The sequence below is a fragment of the Myotis davidii genome, unplaced genomic scaffold (assembly GCF_000327345.1).
Source record: "Myotis davidii unplaced genomic scaffold, ASM32734v1 scaffold370, whole genome shotgun sequence".
NCBI lineage: Eukaryota > Metazoa > Chordata > Mammalia > Chiroptera > Vespertilionidae > Myotis > Myotis davidii.
Genome location: NW_006288615.1, coordinates 12,610,491 through 12,622,712, shown reverse-complemented (window position 1 = coordinate 12,622,712; position 12,222 = coordinate 12,610,491). Strand labels below are relative to the sequence as shown.

The following is a 12,222-nucleotide window of genomic DNA, read 5'->3' as shown; positions in this document are numbered from 1 at the left end:
TTGGTAGATGAAAGGGAAATAGTCTCTTTACTTTCTGTGTTAAAATTTTACAGTGTATGTGTGTTTGTTTGTTTCTTACAATTTTGATCTTATATTCCTCAAGGGAGAATGACTCAAAAGCCCAATTTTTGTCCTAGCCGGTTTGGCTCAGTGGATAGAGCATTGGCCTGGGGACTGAAGGGTGCCGGGTTTGATTGCAGTCAAGGGCACATGCCTGGGTTGTGGACTTGATCCTCAATAGGGGGCATGCAGGAGGCAGCTGATCAATGATTCTCTCATCATTGATGTTTCTGTCTTTCTCTCCCTTTCCTTTCTGAAATCAATAAAAATATATATATTTTTAAATCTACTAGGTATTCCATACTTAATATTTTTTCAACTTAAAATACATTTCAATCTGTTGAAAATTACTGATTACTGTTATACCTCTTTTTTCCTGATTTGTACTCTTAGGGTTTTCTTCCTATTTAAGTTATGTTCTCTAAAGTTATACTTTCATATTTCAATATATATTATATAGTAGATATTACTCAATACCTATTCATTATGTAGTATTCAATATATATTAAATTTATCTTGTGAATATTAATTAAATCCCATGTATTTCAAAGTTGAAATTTCTGATTAAAAGCCTTTAATGCTATACTTATGCTTTTTTCACACTGAGTACTTGCTCTGAAATTAATATTTTCTTTAGTTTATAAATGCACTTTTAAAAATTTCGAGACTTCAATGCTGTTATGTGATTTTGCGTGAGAACTCAGTGTTTATATAAAATATTGTTCACTTCCTGGTGCCTTGGATCAGAGTGAAGGAGCAAGCAAATCCTGGGTAAGTGGTTTTCCATGTGGGTCAGCTCCTGCTTGAACACTTTCCCTCAGTCCCTAGGAATTAGACTGAAACCGTCTCACCATGTTTTATGTACCTGAACTGTCAGTTTCTTTTCAATGTGAAGTTTCATGTTATTGAGTGCTGTTATCTGGACCATGTTTTCTGTGTTCAGTTAAGGTGAAACACTGCCAGTTAAGGTGCATATCCTGCTTCCAGTGCAAATCTAGGGACTTGGGAGCATGAGCATCAAAAGCAGCAACTATGTGCCAGTCTGCAGAGGGTTTTACTCATAAGCACATTAATGGCTTTCCCTGGACAACTCTCATGGCATGTATTTGTTACAAATACATGCTATGAGTCCATGTTAATTGACCTTCTAAATAACTATTCTAAGAGTATCATGAATCAGAAGATCAAAATAATGGTGAAGTAAACATGTAAATGTCGTCTTGTAAACGTAAAATGCACTCTTGCCCCTACATGCTGCATTGTTTCCTTAAGATGTATCTGTTTGTGGAGGCTTAGCAATAAGAAAAACGAGAAAATGTGTTTGATTTTTTGCTTGCTTGCTTGCTTGCTTTTATTTACCTGTTGGTAAGACAGAGAATGGCAAATAGAGGTCTGTGTTGGGGTATCCAGTCAGATTAGAAATGATGAGAAAGAGAAATTTTTAAAGTTACTCATTTGTTTATTCTTTTATTCATTTCATTCAACTGACCATATATGAAACACGATGCAAGGTGTGGAATAGCAACATGGAAGTAGCCCTGGCCATGTTCCCAGGAAGCTCATGATCTGACTCATGAGATGAGCAGTGTTTATGAGGAAACAGTTAAGCGGACCAGGCTGTAGTCCATTCACATTGGAACGTGGATGGTGCAGATTCCAGGGCTCTGGTTATTCAGAGGAACGGAGGAGCTCAGGAGGAACTGAGCCTTGAATTAGGCCTGAATATACAGCAGAAGCTCATAGGGAAGGACCTGATGTTAACATGTCAAAAGTAAAATACAGCAAAGTTATATCAACTTTGCATCCTTTGGGTTAAATATTTCCTTCCTTCATCAAAACATATTTACTCACATCTAGACCTAGAGCCTCAATAGATTTTTGTTGTTCTTATATTTTTTTAACCAAAATGCTCAATTTTATCCTCAAAAGATGTAAAAAATAATTTGGTACTATAAAGATGGTTAGTTATACCCTATTCACAACAATTCAGTTCTTCTAATTATCACAGCATTTTGGCTATGTTCACACTCTAGTGTCAATCTCTACCTTCCCATTGAACCAATCCTACTCCCATCACCTCTGAGGCTGGTCTTTCTGTGCAACTCACTGTAGCCTTAGCTTAAACATTTAAATTGACTGTCAGTTCACTCTTTGAAGAATCACTCTCCATGGTTAGACCACTGCAGAGCTATCTGGAGAATGGCAGAAACATGGAGTGAACAGGAAGCATTAGTCTAGGAAGAGGAGGTATCAGTTCATTAAGGACCACACAAAGGAGTTGAGATTTATCTTGTCAATGTTAGGGAGGCCTTAATTTTAACTAATGAGTGCAATCAGAATTTCAGAAATTGGAAATATTGCTACATGTTTTTGTATATTAGAAAGATTATTGGTACAGTATGGAAGATAGATAGAATTAAGGCAAAATCAGTTGGGCAGACTCTAAGATGTTTAAGATAGTGCAGGCCTGAACTAGGGAGGTGACAGGGTGTGTAGAAGGAAGGGATTAATTTCAAAAACACTGAGAGGGAAGAATCAGCATGGATCAGAGATCAACTGAATAATATTAGAAAGGGACAAGGAGATAGAGTCAAAACTAATTTTTAGGTTGTTTACTTGCATAGATGGTAGTTCTTTCCCCAAGAGAGGGACTACAAGAGGAACTGATTTGGCAAGGGTAAATAATGAGTGGTTTTTGTGGAGACTGATGTGACTGTGGGAAATCTAATAAGTAATTAGGTATGTAGATCTTGAGCTCAGGGGAGAGGCCTGGGCTGGAGAGAAAGATAGATACTCCAGTATGTCACTGAAGTTATAGATGTTGATAAATTGTGTTTTCAGTCAGAATAAAAGAGGGTCAATGGTGCTGCCACAGAGAACATAAATAGAGGACAGGCTGGAAAAAAAAAAAGAGGATCCTTTGATGGAAACCCAGGGAGGTAGCTGAAGAATCTAGATAGCGATGACCATTGAGATCAAGGTTAAAGAGTTTTGATAAAGTCAATAAGGAAATGGTTAGCAGAATCTGATTTATTTTTTTTTAAATATATTTTATTGATTTTTTACAGAGAGGAAGGGAGAGAGATAGAGAGTTAGAAACATCTATGAGAGAGAAACATCGATCAGCTGCCTCCTGCACATCCCCCACTGGGGAAGTGCACGCAACCCAGGTACATGCCCTTTGACCGGAATCGAACCTGGGACCCTTCAGTCCGCAGGCCGACGCTCTATCCACTGAGCCAAACCGGTTTCAGCTAGCAGAATCTGATTTAGCAGCAAATAACATATAGACTGAACGCAAATAAGGAGACATTGAAGGTGGGAAACAATTAACTGATAGAGCCATCATTTGATTGGCCAACTCTAATTTTATTGTCCCTCTTTTAATATAGCACTTAGAATTGAAGCAGATGTTAAATAACTTTAGAACATTGAGACAGTTGTTCTGAATGTTTCTATATTAATATAACTTCACATTGCGGTGTGAATTTAGATAGCCTAAAGACATCTTTGATCCACATTCAAATGTCATCAGTTAAATCCCCAGATATTTATTTTATGACCCATTAGCAAGTCAAATCTCCCCACAGGGAAGGAAGTAGATAGACTGTATTTAAATAACTTCTTAAACTAGTCTAACATCTTTAAAGCATATTTTTTATTTGACATTAGTCCTATTTGATATATATCTTATTATTAAAATGCTGTTTTTCAATAAAGCTTTAAAATATACCAACTTGGCAAATTCCATCCTTTTAGAAGGCACAAAGTATATAATATACATGAAATTAGCATTCTTCACTACATGCTCAGCCTAAATTGTTGCCTGCCTTGGGCATGTAATAATTTGCAAGACTCAATAGTATAATGAATCCCTCTTCTAAAGTGATGTTTCTCCCCTGATCTGTGTGTACACAAAGGCATACATAATTCTGTTGTTTTACCTCCATGAAACTTTAAAAGTAACTTTCACACCTGAGAGACAGTACAGATGCTGGATTCAAGCCTGTAGGACAGACCATTGTATGTGACATCTAGCCCTTTATAAATGACTTTATTTCACAACAGCTATAGTTTTGTGTTTCAATGAATGTAAAATCCTGGAAACCAAATTCAAGTCATATCAATAAGACTAAGGTAACCTCAGCACTCCAGATTACTATACTAATAAAAGATTCAACTTAACTTGAGTCTGTCCTTAATACATTATACTTTATTACTGTTATTAATGTGATTTCTGGCCCCAGAATTTGTGCACAGCTTATGCTAAATGCAGTGGGTGTTGTGTCTATACAAATATGAGCATCAGAATATGATCCTTATATTCCATCTAGAATTACTGTACTTCATTAAACCAAAATGCCACCAATTGTTAGATGGACCATCATTTTGTGCACTACTAAGAAACAAAAACTGCTGTCAATTAAAGTGATTCGGTGCTTCAGAGGTGTTAAATGTGGGGGGAAATGTGCATCTTAGAATTAATGAACTGTGGTGTGAATGGAAATGTAAGCAAAATTTTTTTTTATTTTTTATTTATTTATTTTTTTTAATTTTTTATTACAAAGAGTATTACATATGTGTCCATTCCCCACCCCCCGCCCTAGACAGTCCCCTAGCCTCCACTATCCCCCAGTATCTTATGTCCATTGGTTATGCTGTAAGCAAAAATTTGGCTTAAGCATTGCCTGTCCTCGGTGGCTCAGTAGTTGAATGTTGACCTATGAACCAGGAGGTCAACGGTTCGATTCCTGGTCAGGGCACATGCCCAGGTTGTGGGCTAGATCCCTCGCGGGGCATATGCAGAAGGCAGCCGGTCAATGATTCTCTCTCATCATTGATGTTTCTATCTCTCTCCCTCTCTCCCTTACTCTCCGAAATCAATTTAAAAAAATTAAAAAAATAATTTGGCTTAAGGCACCGAGTAGCATAATTAAAATTCCAATCATAGAATTTACCATCCTTTCTATCTATAGCATTCACATATCCCAAATAAATATTAAATGCTGAGCTAAAAGTTCCATATATATTTGTTTGTTTCTGAATTCAAAAAGAGTTTCCTGAGACTTGGCTGAATTTTTTCTGTTCAACGATATTCTTCATGGAATCTTTTAAATCTTTTTGTTTGTTTAGCTATACAGTAGCTTCAAATTAATATAATTATCAACATGAGTTGGCAATATTAATTAAGCCCTTAACCCTTTGGTCCATGGCTGATATCTATAGTCTAAGAGGTAAAACTGAATGCAGAAATCATTATGCTCTTGACCATTCATGGCAGCTTTATTTAGTCTAGTAAAATTCAGTAACAGCGTAAGTGCCAATAATAGGAAATAATTGCTTATTATGCAGCTATTAAAATCATGTTTATGAATATTTTGCACCATAAATGTTTATATGCAGAGACTAAGTGGCATGTATAACATGAAGTATGTACCATTGCATAAGCTAAAAAATACATAAGAAAAAATACACCAAGCTATCAATGGTTGGTTGATTATTAAGGTATGAGTTTTTAAAAATATATTGCTACTTTTTGCATTTTCAAAATATAGCATAGTATAAACTATACTATAAATATACTACATTTTCCAAGTATATGTATTTTTTCATTGAAAGAAACAAGGTTATTTTAAAGAGATATCCAGAATTTGATTCTTGGTAGCTCTAACTGGGACAGTTTCCATACTCATTTTCTCATTCCTTTTGAACCAGTTTTGCTTTGACCCAAAGAGTTTACGTCTCTGGTTATTCCATCTTGCCCTCTGTTTTATATCCTTTTCCAGCCATCAGGCCTTCCCAGAACCCACAATTCCACTCAGTAAAGAGTATGTATGCCAAAGGAACACCCAGCCTATGGCAAATGTTCACCCATTACCTGGTTGGGTGGATGAATGGTAGTTCATAGCCAGAGAGATGGAGATTGGGGCAGTTGACTCTGGCTCACATCTTCAAGGTGATAACTTCTTTAATAGCTTAGGAAGGAGCTGTGTATTTCTTGGATATACTAGACTTGAGTGTGTATGAGATGTTGGGGAAATGCACATACCATCTGGAGAGTTTTAGTGAAGTCCAAGTTCATTAACAAAGGCAAGTAGTGAGAGTAAGTACAGAACCTGCCTGGTGAAGAATCTAGGCAGAGTTCCTGAGCCTCCCTGTTAGGCCTCTGGTCCTACATGCCGCTAGTAGACCAATGTTACTACTGACGAGTCCCCATAGCTTTTCTTGCTCGTTGGCTGATGGGAGTGGCTGGGGATCTGCCTCCTTTTTCCTTGCTTCGTCCAGACTCCTTGGGTGCATTCCATACATTATTTCTGCCATAACCTGGCATCTTCCATATTAATTATCATTAACAGCATCATTTCACTGAACATACCTGTATTCCTCAATGTTCCCAAGGCCTCCGAGATATAATTACAGAGAAAATAGTTGAGTTTTAGGGAAGGAAATAATAAATGTGGTCCTGAGCACTGCCTGACAGCTCTACACCACAAAGCTCACTAGTTATAGCAAATATCAGAAACAGTCCTTAGGGGAGGCCAGGGGAATGTCAAGTGGGGGATGAGGGGAGGGGGGAAGGAGACATATGTAATACTCTTTGTAATACTTTAAGCAATAAAAACATAATAATACTAATTAAAAAAAAAAGAAAGAAACAGTCCATACGATCGAGGCAAAAGGAGGAGCTTCCGGGGAAGATGCACAGAAGTGGGCTGTTGCATGCTCAGTTGTATGCTCACACTTTCTGCCACTGGGGTTGTCAGAGTTGGAACAGTATATTTATTTCCATGCATTTTTGTGCTGTGTAAAACTTTTTTCTACCACTGCATATATATTATTAATAAAATATTCCTTTAAAAATATTAGCTCATTCCTTATGGGTATTAATGGTTAGAGGTTATCTTGTGTGCCTTCATGCATATCTGTAGGCAGAATCACATTCAGTGAATATTGGACAAGATGAGGGCTTAAATGAGAATTTCACTTTTTTAAATATCCAGAGCAAACAGTTCTACAAAATGTTTCTTATAAATGGCAGACCTGTGTTTAAAACTCCCACCCTAAGAAAAACCATTACTTAACCTTGCCCTTGAGTTTTTGTGGGGTTGTTTCATGAACTCTGTTCCACTGGTAACAGAGAGTACAGTCACTTTGGAGGAACTATTAGTTGAGGTTTGTATGAAACCCTGAAATCAAGACTGTGATTCTGCAAATAAAACCATCAAACAACCTACCACAAGGCCTTCAACGTCCAAAACAGCAAAATACATCTGGTTTCAATTATTTCAGTAATTAAGACAACTTTCAATATATACTTTGAACAGAGTAATAATGAAAGAACAAATAAGCACATGTGTAGTAGTGGCAGTGGATAGGAATAATCAGTATTTTCTCTTTAAATGCTAAGTGAGATTTTGTTCCAAGAAAAATGACCCTGCCCTAGCTGGTTTGGTTCAGTGGATAAAACGTGGGCCTGTGGACTGAAAGGTCCCAGATTCGATTCCAGTCAAGGGCACATGCCTGGGTTGTGGGCTCGATCCCCAGTTGGAGGCATGCAGGAGGCAGCCAATCAATGATTCTCTTCATCATTGATGTTTCTATCTCTCTCTCCTCCCTTCCTCTCTGAAATTAATAAAAATATTTTTTAAAAAGAAAAATGATCCTGACCACCTTTGCGGAATGTAGACATTAGAATTCTTCCCTTGAAGCACGTGGTTTATTTATTAAAACTGGACACGTATTTCCTCCTACCTGCAAATGTAATGACTATATCCATCTTTAATCCATCAATACTTGACTGTCCATCAGACCAAGTGTATTATATTTTACTGACCAGTTCTAAAGACTTTATACAAAAGCCAAAAGCTGTGAGTGAACAATTTTCTTCTCAATAAACAGAAGCTGGATTGAAGGGAGAGAACAGAGACCATTCTGTGTTCCATGCTCAAGGTCTATGCACTCCACCATGCAGATGTGACATTAGCCACTATACTTTATCCTGGGTGTTTTAATAGGCACCGACTTATAATTATATGGCATTTGTATATTGGTTTATTGTGTTCACTGGGCCTTGTCCTGGAAACCCGATGTGACTCTGGTTAGCTACATCTCTCATGTATATGGAGGATGCTCCCCTGCATCGATCGGATGCATGCACCTTTGTCCACGGGCTCCTGTAGGGAGCCGTGCTGTGCGGAGCTGCTCTCCAGGCCGTGTTTTACTGGTGCTGAAAGCAATGTGATACAGATAACCTGCAGTTAGTTTCCTTTCTGTGTTCTGTTCATTACGCTTGTCCGTGTCTCTGCTGTTCAGTGAAGGCACCTTTTGGTTCTGCTGCATTGTCATATGTACTAATTACGTGCTCCTTTCACCAAACTGAAAAATAATTCTCTAAACTATAAAGCCAATTCATTGTTCATTTCAATTCCAAGTAATTTTTAAGGTAACAATCTGGCTTTCAAACTTTAGAGACTAGAACAAAAAAATTTGAAAGAATTAATAGCTTTAATCCCCAGGTCTAAAATGTAATATATATGTGGTGGTAGATGGGCGTGGGTGTAACGGGCCTGACCTAAGGGAGAGAAAATTCCATGAATCGTTTTTATGAAATCCAAGACCTCTTTCAACCCTCTAACCTACTGAGTAGTAGTCTTATATGACACAAAATGAATCTCTTAATTCTGAGCAATTTGTTTCCTTTTTACCAGTAGGATCAGGCTTATGATGACTCCAAAAGTTACAGCTAAGGACATCATAGTCTTTGTTGTCTGAAATGTACCTGTGTGCTTGTTCTGTATTATGCTTGCTTATTAACTTGAAATTACATGTGCGGTTTTTGTTGTTTTAAGGCACTCAACCAGAATGCTGAACTAAGGAGTCGGTTGAGCAGAATACACTCAGAATCTATTATTTGTGATCAGGTTGTCAGTGTAAATATTATTCCTAGCCCTGATGAGGTAAGGCTCAATTTTAATAGATGTGGAGTACTTATTTTATAGCATCTAAATCTGCATATTTTGTTTATTTTTATACTGTTCTTTCACTATTAACATCATTCCCTGCATAAATATTTGTGTTGCTGGCAGTTCAGTATTCTTTGGAGGGAAGGGTGTACATGAGCTTGACATTCTTGGGGATCAGGGTCTATTTCTCTATTCCTACGTTCACCGGATGCCACCGAATATTTAGTGTATGTCTACTCCATCTGGTGAATTTTCTGTATCTGTCTCAGCCTTCATTTGAAATGTTCATATTATGAAATGGCTCATGCAGTGTTTTTTTTTTTTTTTAGTGTTTAGCTGAGAAATTGCTAAATGAACATTTTCTTAAGGTTTATTTTTAAAGTCCTATCTAACTAGTCATCTGACCTTTCTAAGATAATACGAATGCCGCTATTGCTGCTGCTGATGATAATTAATAGCTAATGTGTGTTGAGTGAATGCTTATTATGTGCTGGGCGTTGTGCTAACCCCATTACATGTTTTATCTCATTTGACACTCCCAATAACCCTCTGAGGCAGGTGCTCTTATTCCATTTTTTCAGAAGAATTTCTGAAGAAATGGTAAGAGGATAGGAGAACATTCAGTATTTGGGCTAAACTTGAATGTGTAATTATTTTTTAACACTTTTTAAAATTATTGTTTTATCACATGAGAATTAACACTTCACAACAGTGATATTAGACCTTTAGATATAGTCCTACATACAACAAGGTGAGAGTTTTACCTAATATGAAGGTCATATTTGTGCCAAAAACATTTTTACTAGAAATCTACAAGTGCAGCAGTTCTCCCATCTAACTCCTTGAGAAATGTCATTTCAAGGCAGCTTCTCTAAAGTTGCCCACCTGCCTGGTACCCATGATCTCTGATGACACTAATGCTCACTCAGCTGCCCAGAAATAATCTAGAAGTATTTCTAAAACTCGATCATTTAAATATTAGTTAGCAGTCTCAGCTTGAATATTTTTAAACCTGAAATGTTTACTAGAATGTACATATGTAGAATGTATATATTACAGTTCTCTTACACATATTTTAATGGAAACTTAAATATCTTCGTTGAGAATTATATTTATCACTGACTGAATGAAAAATACAGTTTGAAATAAGGTTTAATACTCTAGTCATGTTTCCTTGCAAAATGACTTTTGTATATTCTGTTTTAAAAATTAGTCTTGTAGATTGTTTTCTTAGAATATTTATAGTGTTTCTTCAAATACTTTTTGAGGTTTAGTATACTAGTTGGAATATAACTAGTAATGACAGACATAAGTATATGAGAATGAACTCGTTACTATAGTCAGTTTGGGGTATTGATAGGGACCCAGTTTGTTAAATTCCACTTAATACTAGGCATAAATTTGAAATCAAGTTATGGTATCAGCACCTTTCAACTATGCCTTTTAGATTCTTTAGACATATTGAAGAACATTTATGCAGTCATTTCTGAGTTGCAAGTGAAAATTACTTGTGGTCATCACTCTTTTAACATATGGTATGAAATTCTCTAGAAATCTGGGTAGCACATCATGGTCTAATTTGAACAAATAGCTATTCTTTGTACCAATAATGATTGCACCATATGCTTCTCTCTTCTGTAGCCTGGCGAGCAAATCCATGTCAGTCTCCCTCTGTCACAGCAAGTAGCAAATGAGAGCCGCCTCTCCATGTCAGAATCTGTCTCTGAGTTCTTTGATGCCCAGGAAGTGCTCCTCTCTGCAAGCTCATCAGAGAATGAGGTAACGTTCTTTGGGGTGTTAGCCCCAACAGTGAGTTCGTGTTAAAGAAAGTGAGATTCTGGGACTTTTTTTAACATCATTGTAAGATATCCAAGTTGTAACAAAGGCAAAAGCATGAAAACTATGTTGGTTCCTATTTACTGAGCACTTAATGCTTCTGAACATCAACTTATGACACTTAAATTTGATGCATAAAGGGAAAGAATCAAGCACTTATTCTAATTTTCTTGTATGATTTATATTTTAGAGTAACCAAATAGTTGATTATATAGAGTATTATATAAAAGGAGACTAGCTAATCATTGTAGAAAGAATAAAAGAATTTGAGTCATCATTCATGCTTGCACATGTATTTTATAACACTAGAGGCCCACTGCACAGATTCATGCACTGGTGGGGTCCCTCAGATTGGCCTGAAGGATCAGGCCAAAACTGACATTCTGACATCCCCCTAGGGGTCCCGGATTGTGAGAGGGTGGAGGCCAGGCTGAGGGACCCCACTGGTGCATAATCGGGGCCGGGGAGGGACCACAGGAGGGCTCGAGGGCGTGTCCAGCCCATCTTGCCCAGTCCCAATCAGCTGGACCCCAACAGCAAGCTAACCTACCAGTCAGCACGTCTGCCCCTGGTGGTCAGTGCATATCATAGTGACTGGTCAAATGGTCGAATGTATGGTCAGACACTTAGCATATTAGGCTTTTATTATATAGGATAGGATATTATGTATAAAGATATCTTAACCAGAGACGTGAATTTGAACTGAGAAGGATAATGTCTAGCATATTTAGTTGGGTAATTATGGTCTGGGGAGGTTACCACTGACTATCATAAAAGCTTTATTGGATTGTTTTCATGCCTATGAGTCTTGGCAAGGTTGTGGCAACAAGGAATCTCTTATTTAGTCAGGTTTCAGAAATGTATTCTTTTACTGAAATTTAGTCAAGTAGGCTTTATTATTATTACTATTATTATTATTATTATTATTTTGGCATGGGAGAAGCAGCCAAAAGTTTGCCCACACAGTTGATTAGCAATATTATCATTTGAGATTGCAAATCTGTACTGCATTTTGACCAAAAAAAAAAAAAAAAGAAAGAAATAAAATAGTTGCTAAATGCTATTTTTATATGCATAGATTATAGTTTGGAAGAAAACATTCTGACAATTAGTAGTAGTTGTTTTTGGATATTTGTAATTACTAGTGATTTTAGAAATATAAATGAGTGGAAAAGAGAAAGAAATAATGAGCACATATATCACTTTTATAATGGAGGAAAGGTAAAATAGAAATCTTATGTCAGGCACTAAATTTGATATGCACCTGCCTCCCAGGTCCCTAATCATGCATTACCAGATTCACAGACTCCCATTCACAACTGAGTACTTGTTTAATTATTCATAGTGATAATTGATGCTATCA

The 12,222-nt window shown here is 36.9% G+C and overlaps 1 protein-coding gene across 1 annotated transcript in view; it reads left to right on the top strand.

Annotated features, from left to right (window-relative positions):
• The window catches only part of OSBPL6 (oxysterol binding protein like 6), a 162,689-nt gene that overhangs the window by 135,854 nt on the left and 14,613 nt on the right, over positions 1-12,222 (top strand). Inside the window, exons 14-16 of the mRNA XM_015561821.1 lie at positions 758-831; positions 8,910-9,017; positions 10,665-10,802. Of these exons, the coding sequence (XP_015417307.1) occupies positions 758-831; positions 8,910-9,017; positions 10,665-10,802 (320 nt within the window). The remainder of the gene's footprint in view (positions 1-757; positions 832-8,909; positions 9,018-10,664; positions 10,803-12,222) is intronic.